General features: G+C 50.5%; 1 protein-coding gene across 1 annotated transcript; it reads right to left on the reverse strand.

Moving 5' to 3' along the window:
* Positions 1–13,162: 13,162 nt before the first annotated feature.
* On the reverse strand, positions 13,163–15,752 carry LOC112873903 (UPF0496 protein 4-like). The gene is made up of 2 exons (XM_025936998.1): positions 15,569–15,752; positions 13,163–14,988 (listed from the first exon to the last, which is right to left on the reverse strand). The coding sequence occupies exon 2, from the start codon at positions 14,981–14,983 to the stop codon at positions 13,622–13,624; it is 1,362 nt and encodes a 453-aa protein (XP_025792783.1). The 5' UTR covers positions 14,984–14,988; positions 15,569–15,752; the 3' UTR covers positions 13,163–13,621.
* Positions 15,753–24,097: the final 8,345 nt, after the last annotated feature.

A 24,097-nucleotide genomic window follows, 5' to 3' on the forward strand; every position in this document is an offset into this window, starting at 1 on the left:
TCAAATCATGTACTATCTATTTCTCCTATTTTCATCTCTATTTGAGCTTATTTTATAGCTTGCTTGTGTTGTTTGCCGGTTGTGCCGTTTCCGCCGTAGATCACGGAGTGACCGAGGAGGAGCCGGCCAAGGAGTACGAAGGTCAGTACAGCGGGCTGGAGCCAGAAGACCTGTACCACGAGCAGGAAGCTGCCGCCGCCGACGCGTACATAAGCGAAGGCAAGTTTCATCGACCCCTACGTGAGCGGTTGCATCCATGTGAGGACGTCTAGTTGTAGCTCTGGTTTAGGATCGATTACATATACCGATGCTTGAGTGATTGAGTGTGCTCATACATGCATGTGAGTAGTTATGCATATCCAGAGTTGAGACTAGGATATGAAGGGATTTGGTTGAGGCTAGGGCAGTTGGGTATGCTGGAGCCGGCGCTACCGTGGTGGTAGACTGGCAGGTGAGTGCTACCGTGGAGGTAGGCTCGAGTTGATATGTTGAGGAATGGTTGCTGCCCTGGTGAACCATAAGGACCGAGTTGTTTTGACATCTCACCTAGCTTACTATAGTACGACCACAGGTTCCGTTATGGGCCGGACTTAGCCTAATCCCACTGGTTAGCCTGACGGTCGCAGGGATGGTTCACGGGTATAGACCATTGGGGTCAGGACCCGAGGGTTGTGCGGCCGGGCTGGGGCGTGACCACGGCTGGGTGTCGGCTATGTCGGTTGTCCGTTCGGGCAGTCGAGCTTGTGGGTACAGTGTACGACCTCTGCAGAGTGTAGAATCCATTCGAATGGTCCGTGTCCACGGAATGGACAGGCTAAGGTGTGGTCCTGACAACTAGTGAGCTACCTACTGTGGGTTGTGTCGGGAAGAGTTGTATAACTTAAGTTGCATTACTAATGCATTGTGATTAAGGTGCATCGTGCATATCATTCCCCTCCCGTAGGGTGAGGTGGAACTTGCTGAGTACTTTTGTACTCACCCGTTTATGACTTGTTGCAGAGGATCCTGATTTCGTGCCTGAGGAAGGCGAGTAGTTCGTGCCCTATACCCAAGTCTGGAGTGGTGCCGTTGTGATAGAAGCCCCCATGTCCGATGAAGAGATTACCCTTGCGTTTATCATCGCAACTATTGTATTTCTAGTTTATATTATTATTGTAATCGAACGTATTAAATAAGGCTATGTATGACTGTGGCACCACTTGTGTAATGTATTTTCACCAGAGACTGTTTTCTGGTGTTTAAATACATGTTTAGCTCCGGTTGTTTAGGCCGGGGCATTTCAAGTGGTATCAGAGCCATGCTTGGCTGTAGGACACGAACCGGTAGTAACGATGACCGAAGGAGCCCTAGGATGGTCAATCCATGAGACCCTATTAGTCCTTAAAACTTTATCCTTATTATGCTAACCCTACCTTTGTAAGTTAGATGGCGGATGACTGGACCACCACCTACTGCATCAACGAAGATGGATTTCCCAGGGTGCTTTATGCTGCCACGGTGCGACTAGGTATTCCGGAACGACCGGAGTATGCGGGTCGCGAGTTCATGGAGCATGGCACCGAAAGCTGTGAGGTCACCGTCCATATTGGCGCCAGTGATAAATACTTGGAAATGCAACCTTGGAGCATCACCGCCACTGGAGCCCGTATGCCTGACACCATTCAACTTGCAGCTCGCAAGGCACTGCGGTACCTGTGCCAGATGTTCGAATGGCACTTGGGTTCCACGCCCATGAAGTACTTCCCACCGTTGGATCGTAGCCGTCCTGCTTGGGCAGCGAGGATCCGCAACCTGGAAAGCCCCGCAGGGACAGAGAAGAACCCCACAGTTGTCGCTATGTCTGGCTATTTGCTTAGCCTCGACGATTTGTGCGACCAACTGCATCAGCGTGTGAGAGATTTAATCCAGCGTGCTGAGGGAGCGGAGTCCCGTTGGCATAAGGCTAAGCTGGCCTTAGCTCAGGCAGAAGCCCGAGCGGCTGAAGCTGAAAGCCGCCTCGCTGTGTCTGAAGATAACCTTAGGGAACAGGTAGATCGCCACAGTCAACTCCTTAGGGGTGTCTACCTAGTGGACCGTGCCAAGCGCAAGGAACGCCATCCCAGGACCGCCGCGGAGCCACCAATCCTGGAGGGGATCCCACTGTACCCTTTGTCCCAACCGCGCAGGAGGATTTGCGAATCAGTGCCGCCCACGCCTCCCGCGTCTCCCCGAAATCCCGGAAACAGTGACCCCGAAGACCGTGTTGTAGGGTCCAGTAGTCGAGTCGTCCCGGCCGACCCTTAAAAGTCGAGCCGCGTTATTGTAATCCGTCGTGTCATGTATCCCTGCTTGTTTGAATGAATGCTGGGTGCTTGAATGATTTGTTTGTGTTGTGTGCTATTATATATATATATATATGTGCAAATCTACCCTAATAATAAATTAAGAGAGCCACCTAATCGTACCCTATCCCTCCTTGACCGCAGATGTCCCGTCGTTCGAGTCGAGTCCAGGGACTCCATGCTCAGGAAGACGGTGACGAAGTCAACCCGAGAAACCAGGCCCCTTTGAACGTAGCCCCAGGAGCACCAGGAAATGGACACCCACCGCCGCCACCTCCCCGTGCCCCAGCACCCATTGATCTGGCAGCCATACTGCAGCAGCAGAACCAACTCCTTCAAGTTCTTGTGACCACTCTCACAGCTCAAGCTCAAGGCAATCCTGGCAACAATAGACCTGCAATGCATCATGGCAATGGCAGCAGAATTGCAGATTTCAACCGCTTGCAGCCACCTAAGTTTGGAGGATCTGATAACCCTATTGAGGCGGATGATTGGCTGCGAGAGATTGAAATGAAGCTCGAGGTGGTTCATGCAGATGACAGAGACAAAGTTTTGCTCGCAGTACAACAGTTAAGGGGACCAGCCCTTGCTTGGTGGCAGAGTTATCGGGAAATAAATGAAAACGCTAACGAGATGGTATGGGCTGATTTTGTCAAGAGCTTCAGAGAACATCACATTCCCAGCAGTGTCATGAAGCTCAAGAGGGATGAGTTCAGAAAGCTTCGTCAAGGTGGTATGAATGTGACGGAGTATCTTCATAAGTTCACAGAATTGTCTCGTTATGCACCAGAGGATATCAATGATGACGAGAAGAAGCAAGAAGCTTTTCTTGGTGGACTAAACCCGGAAATCAGGACCTTGGTTGAAGTCACCACCCACAGTGACTTTAATGCCATGATCAACAGGGCTATCACCACTGAGAGAAATAGGAAGTCAGAACTCAGTGAGCGCAAACGACGGTTTGAAAGCAAGAAACCCCAGCAGATGGAGAAGTTCCAGAAGACTCAGTATTCGGCTCACTCAGGCCAGAGGAGCCAGGGTGCAACCTCATTCAGAACGCACCCCGGTTCTTTCCAGAAGCCAGCCCAGTCAGCTCCGGTTTTGCAGACCCAGAACACCTCCTGCACCCAACCGACTGGCGGAAGTCAAGTGACCAATCCGAAGGCCTGTTTCAACTGCCGTGAAGTCGGACACTATAGGGCCAACTGTCCGTATCTCAATCAGCCGGCCCCTTCTATTTTCTCCAACTCTGTTCAAGGACCAAAGCAGCCGGCGGGAACCAACCGTACAGCACCAGCTAGGAGCCAGCAGCAGTCCTTCGGCAAGGCAAAGGTGAACCATGTGAACGTGGAAGAAGCAGAGGATGCACCAGGAGTGATTTTCGGTGAGTTTCTGGTCCAATCAGCTCTAGCCTCAGTACTCTTTGATTCTGGAGCATCACATTCCTTTATATCCTCCCACTTTGTGGAAAAGCATGATATACCTACTATAGCCCTTAAGAGGCCGTTAATGACACGTTCGCCTGGAGGTCATATACCTTGCCACTTAGGTGTCTTAGATATCCCTATAAACCTAAGTGGGGTAGTATTTCTTGCCAACCTAGTAGTTCTTGCTTCCAAAGGGATAGATGTCATACTCGGTATGGACTGGCTCACCAAGCACCGAGGAAACATAGCCTGTGCTGAGAGAGCAGTGACAGTCACCAACCACCAAGGGTCAACAGTCACATGCCTAATCCAGCCTAGCCTACCAGACTCCATGGTGAACCACATTCAAACAGAATCCCCAGAAGACGTGCCAGTAGTTCAGGAATTCGCAGATGTATTTCCAGATGAACTACCCGGTATGCCTCCAGAAAGAGATGTAGAGTTCACTATTGACTTAGTCCCCGGAACCAAACCTATAGCAAAGAATGCCTATCGGTTAGCAGCCCCAGAGCTTGCCGAGTTGAAGAAGCAGCTTGAGGAGCTCCAACAAAAGGGATTTATTAGACCTGCTGCTTCTCCATGGGGAGCCCCAGTGCTCTTTGTGAAGAAGAAAGATGGAAGCATGAGACTTTGTGTAGACTACCGTGACCTGAATGCAGTCACCATCAAGAACAAGTACCCTCTGCCTCGGATCGATGATCTGTTTGATCAGCTGAAGGGAGCTAAGTTCTTCTCCAAGATAGATCTGAGGTCAGGTTATCATCAGCTCAGAGTACGACCAGAGGACATCCCTAAGACGGCCTTCAGAACCCGTTATGGCCAGTATGAGTTCACAGTGATGCCTTTTGGTCTAACTAACGCCCCCGCCTTTTTCATGACCCTCATGAATAAGGTGTTTATGGAGGAGTTAGATCGGTTTGTCGTGGTATTCATAGACGACATACTGGTCTACTCTAAGAGTGCTGAGGAGCATGGACAACACCTTAGAGTTGTGCTGGGAAAGCTCAGAAAACACCAGTTGTATGCCAAGTTTAGTAAGTGTGAATTCTGGATGCAGAGAGTCAGTTTTCTGGGTCATGTCTTAACAGCCGAAGGTGTTGAAGTGGATCCAGAAAAGGTCAAGGCAGTATCAGAATGGAAGCAACCAACCTCAGCCTCGGAGATTAGAAGTTTCTTGGGATTAGCCGGCTATTACCGGAGATTTATAGAAGGTTTCTCTAAGATAGCCCGGCCTATGACCGAGTTGCTCCGAAGGGACGCAAAGTTTGTCTGGTCTGAAGCTTGCGAGGGAAGTTTTCAAGAATTGAAGAGGCGACTAACTTCTGCCCCGGTGCTAATTTTGCCAGATAATCAGAAGAGCTTTGTCGTTTATTGCGACGCATCCCGACAAGGATTGGGTTGTGTGCTTATGCAAGAAGGAAGAGTTGTAGCTTATGCCTCAAGACAGTTGAGAACACATGAGCAGAACTACCCCACCCATGACTTGGAATTAGCTGCGGTGGTGCATTCCCTCAAAATTTGGAGACATTACCTAATTGGGAACAAGTGTGAGATCTACACGGATCATAAGAGCCTGAAGTACATTTTCACCCAGTCAGATCTCAACCTTAGACAAAGAAGATGGTTGGAGTTGATCAAAGACTATGATTTGGAAATTCATTACCACCCCGGAAAAGCTAATGTGGTGGCTGATGCGCTCAGTCGTAAAGCGTATTGCCATCACCTAGTTACGCAAGCCCCAGAGCTGAGTGAAGAAATGAGAAAGTTGAACCTAAGGGTTATACGCCACTCCTGCAACCATAATCTTAGTGTTTATCCCATCCTGGATGACCAGATCAAGGAAGCTCAGATGGGGGATGAAAGATTGGTATGGATTAAAGATCGCAACAGTGAAGGCAAAGCGCCAGATTTCCGGATAGATAAGGATGGAGTCTTGTGGTTCAAGAAAAGATTATGTGTGCCTAAGCAAGGTCATTTTCGCAGGACCATCTTGGATGAAGCCCATAACTCCACTTATTCCATTCACCCCGGCACTACGAAAATGTACCTGGACCTTAAGGAGAAGTATTGGTGGAATGGTATGAAGGGGATATTGCTCGATTCGTAGCTCATTGCGATGTGTGCAAAAGGGTTAAGGCAGAGCACCAGAAACCCAGTGGATTACTCCAACCATTGCCAATTCCAGTATGGAAGTGGGACGAAATTAGTATGGATTTTATCACCGGTCTACCAAGAACCCAGAGCGGCCATGACTCGGTTTGGGTAATTGTCGATCGACTTACTAAGGTGGCACACTTCATCCCAGTACGTACCAGTTATGGAGGGGATAAATTAGCCAAATTATATATTGAGCGTATTGTAAAGTTGCATGGAGTACCTAAGAGGATTGTGTCAGATAGAGGCACCCAGTTCACTTCGAGATTCTGGGGCAGCTTACATGAAGCACTTGGTACAAAGTTGGACTTCAGTTCAGCCTATCATCCCCAGACTGATGGCCAGACCGAAAGAATTAATCAGATCCTTGAAGACATGCTAAGAGCCTGTGTTCTTACTTATGGCAAAAATTGGGAAGATAGTTTGCCATATGCGGAGTTCTCTTACAACAACAGCTACCAGTCCAGTTTGAAGATGTCGCCGTTTGAAGCCCTCTACGGGAGGAAGTGCCGCACACCACTCATGTGGACTGAAGTCGGTGACCGCATTATTGAGGGCCCAGATTTTATTAAGGAAGCAGAAGAAAAGATAGCGGAAATCAGAGAGAATATAAAGGCAGCTCAGTCCCGCCAGAAAAGTTACGCTGATAAAAGAAGGCGTACTCTCAGCTTCGAAGTTGGGGACCATGTGTACCTTAAAGTTTCACCAATCCGCGGCACACGCAGATTCCAGGTACAGGGAAAGTTGGCCCCACGTTACATTGGACCTTTCCCAATTATCAAGAAAGTGGGAGCGGTAGCCTATAAACTTCAGTTGCCAGCAGAGATGTCAGATGTACACGATGTATTCCACGTGTCCCAACTCAGAAAGTGTCTGCGAGTGCCAGAAGAACAAGTGGCCCCAGAAACAATCGACCTGCAGGATGATCTCAGATATCAAGAAATACCAGTAAAAATTCTAGATATTGTGACGCGAAGAACCCGCAACTCAGCAGTCAAAATTTGTCGAGTCCAGTGGAGTGGGCATTCTGAAGCAGAAGCAACTTGGGAGAGAGAAGATGCGCTCCGAGCCGAGTTCCCCAGTCTCTTTAGTGGTGAAGCTGAATCTCGGGGACGAGATTCAACCTAAGTGGGGTAGGTTTGTAACATCCCAATTTTCATCACTATTGAAAGAAATGCAAAGTAAGGGTGTTTGCGTAATTTTATAAAAGATATTGATTTACAAAAAGTAACTTTTAAATCTACTCAGGACTAAAGTAAAAATACGAGTCATAATGACATGTCTATCCAACATTTATGACGAGTCTATCCCGTCATAAAGACATGTCTATCCAACATTTATGACGAGTCTATCCCGTCATCATGACGTGTCATAAATGCTTGCATTTAGGTCCTGAATTTTATAAAGTTTTACTCTTTAGGACAAAAGCAATTCGAATCCGACTTTTGTTCCAAAAATTCATGTGTAAAAACATAAGTTTTGAGTTTTTGAATTTGAGCCCTAAAGCAATGTTGTAGAGTTCGAAAAACTCTTCAACTTTCGTTTTGGGCATTTCTTCATTTGAGTTTTGGATTGATGGGAAATTTCGCCTTACAGATGAGCCCCTGCAGTTTCCTGAAATTGCGCATAAGTCCTTGGGGAATTCGATTTCCCTTTCCCCTCTGTTTTCCTTCTCCGGTGCTTTCTTTATCTTCACTAGCAACACCATCCCCCTTGATCTATAAATAGGACCCCCCCCTTTCTTTTGCCATCCACCCATGAGCAAGTTAGATAAGTTGTGGTAAGCTTAGTGTTGGACTAGCCACTTAAGGTTGTGCGTTCCTTCGTGACTTTGTCGCTCCAATAAGGTACGTGTTAGTCTCCTGGTTAAGCTTGAGTACTTAGTATATAGGTTGTGATTCATCTGTTGGTAGGCTCCACCTCGCCATAAATCAGGGTCGTCGCACACAGCGCCGGCCGAGATATTTTTCCGCCGCGCGAACCGCCTCACCTCATTTAAAAAGGAAGCCGACGCACCTCCCTGCCGTCCCCCACCCGAGCTCGCTTTCGCTCGCGCACGCGCGACACACCGGCCCCACGACGCGACCGCGCACTGCCGCCAACACCACGCCGTGCCGCCCACCTCCGCGTCCCCACCTCGCCCACGCCGCTGCAGCGTCCTCGCCGGCTTTGCCGCCTCGACGCTCGCGTCTTCAGTGCTGCCACTGTGGGAGCTGTCGGCGAGCTGCCGCAGCCCACGCCGTCGCCCGTGCGAGCCGCTGCCGCTCTCCCCGCCTATAAAAGGAGCGAGGCCATGATGAACTCCACCATCAGCCCTAACACACCGAGCCGCTTCACTTTGCTAGCTGAACCACTTCTCCCGAGCCCAGTTCACTCACGAGACGAAGCTCCAACAGTTAACCCTCTCCTCAAATCATGTACTATCTATTTCTCCTATTTTCATCTCTATTTGAGCTTATTTTATAGCTTGCTTGTGTTGTTTGCCGGTTGTGCCGTTTCCGCCGTAGATCACGGAGTGACCGAGGAGGAGCCGGCCAAGGAGTACGAAGGTCAGTACAGCGGGCTGGAGCCAGAAGACCTGTACCACGAGCAGGAAGCTGCCGCCGCCGACGCGTACATAAGCGAAGGCAAGTTTCATCGACCCCTACGTGAGCGGTTGCATCCATGTGAGGACGTCTAGTTGTAGCTCTGGTTTAGGATCGATTACATATACCGATGCTTGAGTGATTGAGTGTGCTCATACATGCATGTGAGTAGTTATGCATATCCAGAGTTGAGACTAGGATATGAAGGGATTTGGTTGAGGCTAGGGCAGTTGGGTATGCTGGAGCCGGCGCTACCGTGGTGGTAGACTGGCAGGTGAGTGCTACCGTGGAGGTAGGCTCGAGTTGATATGTTGAGGAATGGTTGCTGCCCTGGTGAACCATAAGGACCGAGTTGTTTTGACATCTCACCTAGCTTACTATAGTACGACCACAGGTTCCGTTATGGGCCGGACTTAGCCTAATCCCACTGGTTAGCCTGACGGTCGCAGGGATGGTTCACGGGTATAGACCATTGGGGTCAGGACCCGAGGGTTGTGCGGCCGGGCTGGGGCGTGACCACGGCTGGGTGTCGGCTATGTCGGTTGTCCGTTCGGGCAGTCGAGCTTGTGGGTACAGTGTACGACCTCTGCAGAGTGTAGAATCCATTCGAATGGTCCGTGTCCACGGAATGGACAGGCTAAGGTGTGGTCCTGACAACTAGTGAGCTACCTACTGTGGGTTGTGTCGGGAAGAGTTGTATAACTTAAGTTGCATTACTAATGCATTGTGATTAAGGTGCATCGTGCATATCATTCCCCTCCCGTAGGGTGAGGTGGAACTTGCTGAGTACTTTTGTACTCACCCGTTTATGACTTGTTGCAGAGGATCCTGATTTCGTGCCTGAGGAAGGCGAGTAGTTCGTGCCCTATACCCAAGTCTGGAGTGGTGCCGTTGTGATAGAAGCCCCCATGTCCGATGAAGAGATTACCCTTGCGTTTATCATCGCAACTATTGTATTTCTAGTTTATATTATTATTGTAATCGAACGTATTAAATAAGGCTATGTATGACTGTGGCACCACTTGTGTAATGTATTTTCACCAGAGACTGTTTTCTGGTGTTTAAATACATGTTTAGCTCCGGTTGTTTAGGCCGGGGCATTTCACTCGCCCACACAATAAATCTTATGCTGAAGACATTGGACAATGGTCAGACCACGAAGCAATCATTGAGAGTGCTAAGAAGATATGTAGTTGGTTATACAACTCCAATTTCTTGCACTATATGATGAAGTTAGCCATTGGAGGTGAACTGGTTAAGTGGAATGCAACAAGGTTTGGCACAAATTACATATTCCTTCAGAGCTTCATGAGGAAGAAAGATCAATTCATGCAGTGGATAATATCCTCAGAATTTTGGACTTCTCGCCATTTCAATTCAGAACAGAGAAGGTATGCATACGTAAACCTCACAAATCTAGATTGGTGGGCAAACATGCAGTATGTGTTGGAAGATATGGAGCCATTGTATGTTTTCTTTCGGTTTGCCGATCAAGGTCAGGTTCCAACTTTAAGTGAAGTGGTTGCGCAGTATCAAAATACAAAGCAGACATATGCTACCAACTTAAGTCAGAAAATTTCGAATTGTTTTCAACATATCATGGAGATAATAGATAGGAGGATGTCCACTGTCATGCTAGGGACTTATGTGAAAGGTGCTTGTGCTTTGAATCCGATGGTGAATTATACCATGGGGACAACAGATTCCTTAATGATAGATCTTCGCAAATGTTTAGAAAGGATGTGTGATACAAACACAGCGGCTGCTACACTTCAGGAAGCTGTGTTTTTTTAAGCAAAAGCGAGGAGATTTTGCTGGAGAGCTAGCTAGGAGGATGGCCACTGATCATGCTACTTCACCGACTAGTTGGTGGTCTATCTTTGGTAATGATACTCCAACACTTCAACGCCTTGCAATGAAGCTTCTCTCGCAATGTGCCTCATCAAGTGGATGTGAGAGGAATTGGAGTACTTTTGTCTTCATCCACATAAAATTGCGAAATCGGTTGGGACACAAGAAGTTGCATCAGTTGGTTTTTGTGAACTACAACCTTCGACTTTGTATCCAGCGAGCAGGAAGCACAGTTGAGCCTAGTGACTTGGATCCTGTGAGTGGAATGATGGATCTTTCATTCTATCGCCAACGAAGTGCGATTCAAGATTGGATGGAGCACAGCAGATCCAATGCCCCTCCAACATTGGATGAGGACTCTGATATTAGTGATGTTCCCCTTCCTAATCCAATGTTCACTTCTTTGGCAGAGGACAATGAAAATTTAGAGCAATGGGCAGGTGAGAATGTTGGTGATACACATCTTGGCAAGAGGAAGATCAAAGTTCTCCGATCTCAGCGACCAGAAAAGAAGGAAAAAATAATTAGGAACCCTCCAGAGGAAGAGCTTGCGAGCAATAAGACAACACCTGAGCCTAGTGGTGGTGGTGATGAAGGCAACATCGATGATGACGATGATGATGATGATGGAGGGAGTGGTTATCCTGTATCTAGTCAAACTGGTGGAAAGAGTGATCGTAGTATGTCGCCTATTAGATTTACCGGGGAGACAGATTTCATCCATGCCACACAAGATCAAGATCATGGTTAACCCATGTCACAACGGAGGACGACAAGCAACCAACGTCGATCTGATCCTCGGGAAGGTGATAGCTCCAGCTCAGTGAGTTCAACCTTCAGCTGTCCACATCCACCCTTCTACCCATATCCATACCCATATCCGTACCCACAACCATATTCACACCCATCACCATATCCAAGCCACTTAATTCAACTACCGGTACATCTTAGCATGAGCACTAGTGGTCAGATTGGTGAATTACAGGTATGTATGTACATATATTACAATTTTATCATTATTTGTTCCCCTCTTATTTGAGTTCATTTCAATATTTAGGAATATTATTGTGAATATCACACGTACCAGCAAGAAGAGACCGAAGAATGATTAAATTGATATGCCGAATGCCTTCATGTATGGACTATGTGCTTGCTAGTTTGTATGTGGCTTGTATAGACTATGTACTCTTGTTTCTATGCACTATGAGGTTTGTATGAACTATGCACTCTTTTGTTTCTGTGAACTATGAAGTTTGTATGGACTATGCACTCGTTTGTTTATATGAACTATGCACTTCGTGGTTTGTATACATGTGCAAATTCATGTGCTTTATGCAATTTTATGGGCAAATATGTAAACATGTTTATTTCTTAGACAATTCTATATGCAAAATTGTGCATGTATGTGTAATTTATCTAATATAATATAATACATAACCTAAAAAATTAAATGCTATTAAACCTTTATTTTTTTTCCACTGCCAAAACACATTTTCAGTAGGCGAAGCGATAAATCGTTCAGTTTGCATCGATTATCGACGATAAATTGTTTATTTTCATTTTTTTTGAATTTAGGTCTCTTTACCGATCGGTTTTGGCAATTTTTTACCGATTTTCAACGATTATCGTTACCGGAGCTCACTGATAAATACTGCATCGCCGGTAATGTAATCCTTGGTACAGTCACCACAGACACGTATCATGAGAAATTTAGGTCAATGAGCACTCATGGGGTGGAGCTTCCTTGAGACAAAAGGTGGCCACGGCCCCACTTGATTTGGAATTTCCTTTAGAAAACAATCAAATAGTAACAAAAACAGCAAATCTTTCAGCCACTAGAAGGCTATGTCACTTGCTTCTTAAGTTACATAATGTAGAGTTTTACGTAATTTGGGACTTACAAAGTTCCAGGTGATTGACAAGTATGAAAACTGAAAAGCACTTCTATCAGTTACTCAGCAAGTCAGCAAGATCCCTTGGGAGCGCTTGGTGCATCAATCGCATGCCGGATAATCATAGGAACATTTGATATCTTGCATTTTCAAAAAAAATATTTCTAAGGAAGATCTTGTGATCCTGTCACTTTACCTGGCAATTGGCTTATGCCAAGCCTCACAATATGTAGGACTCATAATCCACCCTTCTGTTACCATGGCAGACCATTTGATTTCATTGTCGTCCGGCAAGCGGAGCGGAGCCTTGGATGAGACGACGAGGAAGTGTCCGTGGTGGCATTCCAGGTGGTCGCAGGTGCGGTCCGCGGAGCACCGCGGCGTTCCAGTTCAATGTGTCCTGTTGGAAGCAATCGACGACGCAGCTCGGGCAGTTGCCGGCTTTGCCGCTGCTTGTTTGCGATGGGAACCAACACGAGGAGGCCGGTGCGCCAGCGGTTGGGCCTCGACACGGTGCTGTGGCGGAAGGACGCGGCCGTGGCGAGCGTCACGCCGGCGGTTGCAACGGCCGGCGTGAGGCGGGCCGCGGGCAGCCGGGCAGGTTGGAGGTGGTGAGGACGAAGCCGCCCCAACGGCGGTCACTGACAACGGCGCCGTCACAGACGAAGCCGAGCATCGGGGCAGATCGGTGGAACTTGCGGAATCTGCGGTGGAAGTGGGGGTCGGAGACGTCAGACGAGGCGGTACCAGCGCTTGCAGGCGATGTCCTCCACGTCCATCATCGGCGGCAGCGGCGGAGCCGGGCAACCAGATACTGGCGTCCCACACTACCACTGATTTTCAGAAATGGAATGGATAGATATGCCAGGTGACATGGCCAGGACTGCTAAAATTGTCTTTGAATTTCATTCTCGTGCACAAAAACTCGTGGAAGCGCCAAAAACAAAGCCGAAAGTTGGGCATACCAGTTCAAGTTATGCAAGGCAGGGATTAACGTTTTCCGACTCATTTTCATCTCCACTACCAGCACACATGAGCATACATACAGTTAACCCTACTCTCGCCGTAATACACTCCACCAACACCAACGCAACACCACACTATTTACTTAACAACACACTAGTACTCTAGTTACTACTGACCAAAAAGAGGCAAACTGTAAATAACCTACAATACCACAACCTCGGTCCGCAGGGCCCCATGCTGTGGGCATATAAATATATAAGCTTTTACACATCGCAACTAGCGGCACATATACTCCTGAGATCTGGCCCCAGCTTAGTGTTGGTGGGGCTGAGCAGGGCCCAGAAGTCAGAAGCACCACACACAAAGATGAGCCACCTAGCTGTGCATACACATATCACACGGCAGAAGCATGACAAAGTAGCATGCTAAGACCTGACCTCGGCGGCGACCTTGATCCCACCTGAAATCCTGAGGTTGCAGAGTAATGCATCACGCCCTGTAAGCACGACCTGGAAGAAGTCCCCCACCCGTTTTGAGAGCGAGTCCAACCCCAGTCGGAACTCTTCGGTGCTTTTCGACATGCTGGAGATGCAGTTCAGCAGCTCCTCTCTCCTTTCCAAGCCACTGGTCTCGCTGCCGACGCCAGTAGCCTGCTTTGCGTTATCATCTTGGTGTCCTCCATCGCTGGTTCTCTCAAGCACTATCACTTCCTCTGAATGGCTGAAAGTATTGGCATCCTCCTTAGTGCCAGTTGTATCCAGTCCTTCTTCTGTACTATGCAGCATGATTACTTCATGCTCACAGCTAATGCCCTCAGCCAGCTTAAGATTATCCTCAGGGCCTCCTTCCTGAGCTGTAGTAGTATCTGACATGATCACTTCCTTTGAATGGCTAACAGCATGAGCCAGGCTGGCATTCCCCTCTTCAAGATCAAGCTGAGCAGAGCTAGTCAATGCATGCAGCTGTCTAGCACATACCTCAACTTTCTCCAGCTCTTTTACAGCTGCAACACGACCTCTGGATAGTTGGCTGCTAAGTTCCCCACTTATGGCCTTATGAAGATCACTGAAGGCTTTAGACCAACCAAATTTCTCAGGGACATCCAACTCCACCAGTGGCTTGGAGCTACCTGACAGTACGGCTACAAGCACACTGCAGAAGAAGACCGTAATAGCCTCGATTCCATACAATGCCCGCATGAGCACCCTCCCCTTAGCAGAATGCTTAACCTTCATCAAGCAAAGGTTCCCAGAAAGCTCCTGTAATGCAGTCAAGCAATTATCAAGCCTCGGAGATCTCTCGCTTGCACGCTCCATCCATTCCTTAAGCGATGCCTCAGCTCTCTTGAGCTGCTCTTGCGATGGCACTTGGTTCCCAGAGTCCAACACATGCAGGACATACTGCAGCAGCAACTGCCCTTGATCCAACCTAGCAAGCTCTGAGCTCAGAGCGATGCAGATGTCCAGCAGCTTCACGCTGCTATTGAGATAAATGTCAACCCATTTCTCGTCCCAATCCGAGACAGGAAGCTCGAGCTCGGTGATCAGGGTCGCTATTTTGGTGTGCAGATCCGATAAGCAGTCCACCGCAAGCTTCATCCATGACAGGGTGAGCACATTCGAGGCAGCCTCTGGCTTGAGCTTCCTCAAGCTCGAGGCCAGGCCATCCTCGTACGACGTGAGCACTGCGGTGAGCTTCGGGGAAAGGTGAGCTCCTCTTGGGAGGATCATCCTGAAGGGGTTCCCGACGGGGAAGAAGGACCTGTGCCCGTCGTGTGGGCGGCTCATCTCCGCTGCAATCAAAGTAAAGCTTCCGTTTAGGAATTCACAGCACAAACGCAACAGGGGCAGAAGCAAATCTTTACGCCACAAAATAACATAAGCGCTATGGATATTGACCCTCCACGTGATGCTAATAAGCTAGTAGCAATCTGCAGTGGGAAAACTGCCCACGCTTGGTATCTTTCCGGAAGATCCTTCCTCGATTCGATTCAAGGACAAGCTTTCACTCAAACTACGGAACCTACTGATACTCCCAGCACACTTGAGCGCACTACATCAGCACACGCAGTACGCCAGGAAGTTGGCTGCCGCGTCGGCGCTCATACCCTAAACACAGTACGCTACGCGCTCATACCCTAAACACAATACCGCAGCCTATTACACCTGACTACAAACACCATCAGAGAAGCTGAATCCAACAACCTACGCGCAGAAATCAAACAAATTAGAAGGTACAGCGAACCTACTGCCCACAGAATCGCTTCGACTTTCCCCTGAATTTGGGCGAAATCGACTGTTCCCCTCGACCCCAATAACAAGTATCAGATCGAGAGTCAAAAGGGGCAGCACGAGCGAAGGGAGCCCCCATACCTGGATCCGGGGGCGCGCGCGTACTCGATTCGAGCTCGACGAACCGGGGGTTGCGTCCGCGCAAGCTGCGAAGGCTGTGTGCGCTTGGCTCCTTTGGCGTTGGGTGAGAGTGCGAGGCTGGGAACGGGGGAGAGGAAGGGGAAAGGCAATGTGAACGCTGGAAAGTTCGAGACGGCCGTTGAGTTGAGCTGGGTTGGGGCCTTGTGGGTGTACTTGAGTTGGGCCGTGGTGGTAGAAAACCCGTTTTTTTTTTCTGGCCGCCTGGTTTACCGTTTGGTCGGCATGATCAGGCCCATTGTTTATTGTTTCCGGTCGTGGCGCGTCGTTTTCTTTGCCAGGATTTGGTGACGTGTCCTTGCTTAATTTCAGTTTGTGATACTTCCATGCCTCAAGATTGTCTGGTTTTAAGGAGAGGCCGGCAGATGTGTGTGTGTAGCTCAATCTTGAAGTTTTCCTGTCTCATCGCGCGCATTTTCTCCACGTGCTACACTGCTAATGCCACTTGTGCGGTTTTCCAGGTACAACGAAAAACACGCACCAGCAACGGATGTTTGGTTCTCCTAGGATTTATTTTAAACTCCGTAACGTTTGTATACTAATTAGAAGTATTAAATGTATATTAATAATAAGTATCAAATTTCAAAACTTTAGACTTATTCACGAGATGAATCTATTAAATCTAGTTTTATATAGTTAGTTTTATAATTAACTTAAATTTACTATTTCTAATTGACATCGAAACATTTTAGCTATAATCCTAAAGGAACTAAACACCCTCAGGATGCCACCTTGCGCGCACTGCACACAGCACACACATTCCAGCATATTTCTTACGCACGCTAAGTAAAAGATTAGCTCAAGAGTCAAGAAAATCAGCGCATGGGAAGAAAAATGCGGTCCAGCTGATAGAGCAGGCGTGGTGACATGTTCATGTGTGTATTCACCATGCTTGTCGTAGTCAAAGAAAATACGGATGACCAATTTGCATTTCTGATGCTTAGCTTCGCTGCGACTACAGTAACGAACAACTAGGAGCAAATATTGGGCTGAGGTCACAAAATAGCAGCCGCAGCATAAGCAATACCAAACGAACAGGCCCGGCTGCAGCTGCAAAGATTCAAAGCCCACACGTTTTGAAAGGGCCCATCAGCTGCACCGTTCCTGTTCCTCGACGACGCGAGTCGAGAGCAGCAGCGGAGGGACCAAGCCGGTCGTCTCCGCCCTCCGGCCAGGCCGCCGGAGCTAGGAGCGGTCGGAATCGAGTCAGCGCGGCCTTCCTGACCCGTTCCCCACCTCCGACGTCCGCTCCTCGGTGCCGACGGAGGCCCCGCACAGCCGCACCTCGCCGGCCTCTCCTCAGCTCATCTGCTCCCATCGGCGGCTCGTGACCCGCAACTCCCCCGCTCCTTCCTTCCCTGCGAAGTTCGATATGCCGCCACAAGGTCTGAATCCTCTCCAGTCTCCTGCCCCTTTGGTTTTGGAACTGTTGCAATACATGGGGAATTTCAGTCCGTGGCGGAGCTCGGGGGGGCGCAACAAAGTAGCAACTTCCCCCCCTGTGATACACTAGGCTTAGGCTGAAATGCTTTGTTTATTAGCCTTAATTTGTTAGCAACGTGGTTACATATTTGTTTACTCTATAGAGGTCAGATTTCGTATTTCCTACCATCTCCTGGATTACTTTGGTTCATCCTTTGCAGTTTCAGCTGCTAAAATAGCTATATGGTGCTTCGTTAAATCGTTTTATTTTCTCTACTAATTACACTACTTGGGTATTTTGGTGTGTGTAGTTAACGCGGCTTGTATATGCTAACAGAATATTAAATACTTTTATGGATAATCATCAAAACTAAGAAATTGTTTAATAGTTTACGTTGGGAGAGATTGCACCAGAATTCACAGCAAATACCTTTACTGATGACTTCTAGATATCAAGACACGCACATTACCACTTGTGTAAAAGAATATTATTTTTGTTCTTTGCCTTTGTGTAATCATATTATGATTTTCTATATTACCGAGACTTGTGCATGTACAAGTAGCGAATATGGTGAAACATACATTCAATTCACAAATTTGTTGGGCCTTGGTACTTCATCCTTGGGACCTACTATCATTCACTTGACAACTTTATTAGTCCCAATGCTCATGTTGTTACGTCATCACCAAAATTACGAACTATGGTCTAATAGAATTATGTTTCTTACAGTAGCGTAGCTAATTCAGTCAGCGCACAAGGATGAGTTGATGAGCTGTTTTTTTCAAAAAATTTGAGACATTTGGCAAATCGGGCCCCCCTCGTTTGCCTTCGCGCTCCGCCACTGTCCAGGTGATCTAAAGCCAGGCCGGGGCAACACATACTTATACCGGAGATGTTCTTTTTATATATTTATGTTGACAACAACTTTTTTTTCTACCTTAATTTCTGCTGAAGAATACAGTCTGCCTCATAAGCTGCATTGGGCAGCAGCTGCCCGTCTGGAACATGGGAATTTCGCAAGGATTTTGTGGTATCAACGCTGCATGGAGCGATTTGTTTGGCTCCTGTAGAAAGAAATCCTGCGAAATTCCCGGTTGTTCTTGATAGGGAGCTGGCCCAAGGGAGTTTTGAAGTTGATGCTGCCTTGTACTACCAAGTGTCGAGATGAGCTCCACGAAGTGTCGAGATGTATGGTATCTTATCCTGTCCGAGACTACTTTTTATCTCAACGAAAACGAACATGGCTGAGTCAGATTATTTCGTGGACAAATGAGCCCTTGGTCGTTATTTCACCAAGTCAAACGCGTATTCTCTAACTTTACTTTCTCACTCACTAGTTGGGCCGCGCCAAACGCGTGTTCGGTAGAGGCCCGTCCACCATCTCCGCATTGAAAGCCTGGTCCATGAGAGCCTACCTAGCTGGTCCAATAGGCCCACCACGAAAAATCAGATTGCGCCTGGCTGGCTGGCTGCGGTGGCAATAGTCATTTCTGGTTTCTCTGCAGTCCTTTCTCAAAATCCGATCCCATCTGTCGTCAGGTTGCCAGCACAAAGTGAAGAATTCAAGATCCCGAGTAGCATGTCGCTGCCCCTATCCCTTCTTGTGGCTTCAGAATTTGACGACCACTGGTCCACCGCCGCCATCATCGCCGACAACAGTGCCCGGCTAGCACATTCCGATCGGTCGCCGGCGCTGCAGAGCTGTACACGACCGGCACTCTGCGGCCTTTTCAAACCCGCATGATGATTCTCCGTTACCCATTCGCCAACCGGTAACAATGCAATCTCTTGGCTCCCATCAAATCGCCCCGCGCCCGTCCGGTGAATCGGTAATCCAGCCAGACTGGTAAGCTTCACGATCACGTAGGCGGTAGGCTAAAAGCGGCGGCGGCCCCCGCGCGGGTGGCGATGCCTTCCCCGTCCTAGCTACGCTCTACGGCTCTAGCTAGCTCGCCGTCCGGCGCGGGCCGGACCCGACTTGACCCCGCCGTCACGTCGCCACGCCGACGACGCCGAAGTGCGGACGAAGCAAGCCAGCCGGCCGGCCGGCCACGCGTGCGTACGCAGCTAGCAAAGCGATGAGCGGCCAGCGGCCGTGTAGCCAAGGTAGCTAGGCCGGCCGCCGTGGGGCTCCGTCACTTCGGCGTCGCGCCATCCTCGCGCTCGGCTCGTTCCTCTCTATCGATCACGATAGGACTACCAGGCTACGGCGAGTCGGCGATCGCCGATCTTACCCGGAACCAGTTTGTCGGCAGCCGGCCGGCCGAGATTAGGGTTTGCGTCGCGGAACGGACCGCGATTTGCGAGTGACGGACAGCTCGAGATCACGTTTCTTTTTCTTGGCAGCGCGTGTGGTAGCTCTCGAACACGACGGCCGGCCATGCCATGGCCGATGATTCACTGTCGATTGGGTTTCAACGCTGGGTCCAGTAGCAGGTCCCGTCCCCGCGCCTATAGCCGTGCAGAACTCTCCCCTCCCCCCTGTCTCCCACTACCGCGCCCGCGCGCGGTGATCATGTCAGGATGGTCTTGATCGTGTCAGGTATCATCCGCCCGCGGGCCGCGGCGCACGCGTGGTCGCGGACTCGCGGATCGCCAGATGCCAAGGCGGACTGGAAGAGCAAAAAGTACTGGCAGGCCAGGCCGGCCGGCGACCAATGGCGAGCGAAAGGGAAATCCAGAGGCCAGCGTCGCTCCATGGCCGGGGCCCTAGCTCGCTCGCTTTTGCTCATCTCCAATCCAAGCCATCGATGCCCCCTGGCCCCTGCCCTCCTCCCGGCCTCAAGTTCCTCGCTCCGCGCTGGCGCGTACTCATGCCGGTTCCGGCGTCCATGATGTCCGGCATGTGTGCCTGGCCGAGCTGCCAGGAACAGATGCCCTCTGGGCTCTCTGGTGCTCGACCGGCTGGATGATCCATGCCTCCGGGGTGCTTTTACTATTTCAGGCTCCGGGGAGGTGCCACTGTGTCCGCGTTCTAGCCTCTCCTGCTCGAGGTCGCCGCGCACAGTGGCCGCACCAGCTATCGCCTGCCTACGCTGCGCGTCGTCCCATGAAAAAGTACAGGTAGTGAGGTACGACGCGCTGTCTCGTTCCGTGAATCTTCTTCTCAACCCACCAACCGATTCCTCTCCCTCCCTCCCCCCCCCCCCCCCCCCTAACCTCAATAATCAGCACCTAAATCGCGGCATCAAGAGTCGTGATCGAGCAAACCATGTGCAGAATTACCGGCCAACGACGGCGATGATCATTCTAGAACCGCAGCTCGCTCCATGTGTGGTGGTGTCTCCCGGCGGCGCAACGGCCGATACACGACGGCCCCTGCCCGTGCCGCCAGGCTGCTGCGGCGAGCGAGCATCTGGCTGGCCCCCCTATCCCCGGCCTGGGCCTGCTGGCCACGGCCCCCCGGCCCCCACGACGAGCACAAATTCTTCACCCCTTTTCCTTTCTCCCATGGGCATCATTGGCCGGAGGAAGAGGATCGCCGATGACAGTTGATGAGAGCCTCTTGTTACTCCCCTTTACCGGCGGCGACTTTCGGGTGGATGGCATCCGGCCGCTAGCTCGGCATCGCCGGCGCGCTTTTTCGCCAGCCGGCCCGCTTGATCCGTCGCCGTCGGACGTTCGACGGGTGCTGCGAAAGGCTAAAGCAAGCACAGCTCTGTCCTTAATGGCATCGACCGATTCCTGTGCGAGCTAGATCACGATGCGAAGCCAGTTGTTTTCAGCGAACAAACCGACGGAAGTGAAGCTGAAGCAACGTCTAGTGTTAGCAGTAGTCACTCAGCAGCAGGCTCAGTTCTTTGTCCTGACGCGCGACCTCTCCTGCCGAGCAGAGCGGCGGAAGGAGACAGGGTCGCGCGGCAGATTGAGCAATCACGCCTCGCTTCGCGCCTCCAGAGCGAGGTGTATCACATCGCCATTGTATTGCACACCTGATGTGGCCTTCACGAGCCCTGTGACGACGACAAATGCTAGCAGACTAGGACGAGGACAGGCTACACGTAGATCGCCGTGTCTGTGTCCGTGGCCACCGCACCTGCTCCGTCGGGTCTGCTCGCGGCGGCACCACGGGGAAAGTGGCGTCCTTTCCCCTGCCGGAAAACAGAACGAGCGAGGCGGGGGCCAAGGCCAACCCTCCCCCAGTGCCCGTGCTCGATTGTTCGCTTGGCATCTGAAACTGATGGTCCATCATCCGCCTGCCCCCCTACGCGGCCGGATCGCATCGCAGCGGGCGGCCTGCCAGGGACGCGCCCTCCCGCGCCACACGTTTCGCGTCAGTGGGGCTCAGGGACTCAGGCCAGCCGCCGGCGCCCGGCCGGCCGCGGCCGGGGCCCCTCCGCGGCGGCCGTGGTGTTCCTTTCCACTTATGGCTGACCCATCATTCATTGCCCAGGTGAAGCATGCGGCGATGGCTGCCTGGTGCCTGCTTTACACTGCACACACACCCGTCGTCTCTGACCTCTCTGCTCTCCGGTGATTTGGTGAGACGTCCCACCAGATGACCGGAGGGAGAGCTGGTGAATTACCTACCGACGGGGTAAAGGGAAGGATCCCCTTTTCGGCGTGGGACTGATGGCCTAGAGCAAAAGGCCCGGCCGAGCCCTGCTGCAGCAGAAGAGAACAGAACCCTGGCTTCTTCCATCCATCCATCGATCCATCATCCCCTGCTGCCGTAACAGTACCGATCCGTGCTGTGCCGGTGACAAAAGCAGTAAAGCCATCTACTCCTACAGCACTAGCACCGCTACTGCTAGCCAGACGAGCGCACGTAAGGGCGTGTGGTAGCTGAGCTTTGGGCTTTGCTTTTGTTCGCTCGTCACGGCAAGCGCATCGTCAGAGCTCGCATGAAGCGAGAATCCGTGTCTCCATCTCCTTCGGTAACCAGTGTGAGGGAGCCTGTCAGGGTCAGTTGCAGTGCAGCATCGGCGATCCTGTTCCTGCCACCACCGTCTCAGCTCAAAGCGGGTCCAGGCGCCCGAGGCAGGCAAGGCATCGTCCGTCGTCCCCAAAGTGCCGCCACGCCATCCTCGCCCCGCAACGTCCTCCCACACGCCGCGCGCCGGGAGCAGGTCGCCGACGCTTCTGCACTGCAACCACCCAAGCTTCCACCGTGCGAATAGAACAGCCTGCACAAATAAATCATCTCCTTTCTTGATCGCGCACGATCGGGAAAGCTTACCACTACCTCGTATCGCATTGTCACCACGCCGGTGGTACAGGAATAGGATGCTAGCCGCGGCTTCCTATGTTTGTTTAGAAGGCGCTTTTCTCGGGTTCGTTCGGTTGCAGTTGCTGCAGACGGCCACCCAGCCCGGAGATGCCCCGGTGCACTGAACTTTCCGGGGGCCGGAGGCGCTCGGTCGCCCGGCGTGAATGGAGTGTAAAGCGCGGGTCAGTGGGGCAAACTGTTCGTCCATGCTGTAGGCATAAGCCCTTTTTAGCATCCGTGTTAGCAGCGGCTAACAACCTAGGTTCGCGCTCGGACCCGCTGACGCCTGGCTCGAGGAATGAAAAGGCCGGCGCGGCGCCGGCGAGCGGTTGCCCGCCGCTTTACGCACCGATGTTTCTCCTGCTCCGGCGGCCTGCTGGTCCGGCGGCGGCGCACCCTTTAGTAGGCGAGAGGCTTTTGCGATTAGCCACTGATGGATGAATGATTGGCGCCGGTACCCAACCCTTGGCTCGAGACAAGGAGGCTCGCAGTATTTGAGCTCCTGTGATCGGTAACGCGATGCGTGTATGATCGATGGGGATCTGCGACGCGGAACGCGGCCGCACCAGCGGAGGTCAGGCAAATGTCCATCCTTATCGGCGCCGGCCTCGAGTGTGAACTGATTATGCGGACGGTGTGCGCGCGCACACACAGAGGATTTGACCTTGCCTCAATGTCCACATGTTCAGAACCACACTGGCTAGCAAGTAGCGCTGGATCGGTGCACGTACAGTGCTCTACCAATACCGCACTTGACAGAGATCAGCGCGAAAGAGCAAAAAGGACACGGATCAAGTGGAGCGCAGGGATGAAGATCTCCGGGCAACTTGTCGTGGCCGGACGTAACGGCACTGACCAAAACGATTGTGTTTCAGTACTGTGCTACTTTGGCGATCAGGTTCACTGTATGGAGGACGCATCGGATCAGAGTGGGGACTCCACAGCCATGAACCCAGTGAGCTCAGAGCAACAAAGGAAGCTCGATCTACATGACATCCTGTCATCCTCCATGCCATCGGACCTCCCAAGATCCTGCCGGATATCTGCTGACACGAACGGTCACCGACATACGGGCCCTATGCTTCACTGAGGGTAGTGTCAGCCGCATCAAAACAGAGGGGCGGTATCTCACTATCTCAACATGCTAGTAGCTCAGGTGGTCTGCTGATCGACAGCCTGACAAGCGCAACAATTTTACGCGCCCCTATGCTCGGAATCTTCGGACGAGCCTGTTCTCGCTTCGTTCCCTCTACTTTGCACCATGAGATCATCTTCAGTTTTTTCTTTCCAGAAAATAGATGTCACGCACCTTCCGTTGCGGTGGCACCGATCAGATTGCACATGCGCCTGATATTTTAGCGCGGGCTTCAGTTCGCCGGGCCGTGCTCCAAAGTCCGAACCTCAATCAGGCTGTACTGATGATGAGCCCCTGAAGTAATAGAATAGTGGATTAGCGATGAGACGATATGGTCAGAAAATATGAGGCATCGGCATATTAAAATCGGTCTGATTATTGATTACTCCTCGTCCTATGCTAGGTGCATCATGCTTGCATGGGAGAGCAAGACTTCAGGGAAAAAATCGTGAAGCTAGTGTACTTTCCATACTACTCCATTCATTCTAAATTGTAGATTGTTTTAATAAATCTAGATAATAAATTTTGCTGTGCACCTAGATATACAATTATATCCAGATATGTAGCAAAACTTATGTATCTATATTTACCAAAACGATCTACAATTTGGAATGGAGGGAGCAGTAAACAACAATAACTTTTTTGGTATTTTTTTCTTTTCCGAACCCAGTTTTCTTTTTAAGAGGAGAACAATCTCTGATGAGG

The sequence above is a fragment of the Panicum hallii genome, chromosome 9 (genome assembly GCF_002211085.1).
Source record: "Panicum hallii strain FIL2 chromosome 9, PHallii_v3.1, whole genome shotgun sequence".
NCBI lineage: Eukaryota > Viridiplantae > Streptophyta > Magnoliopsida > Poales > Poaceae > Panicum > Panicum hallii.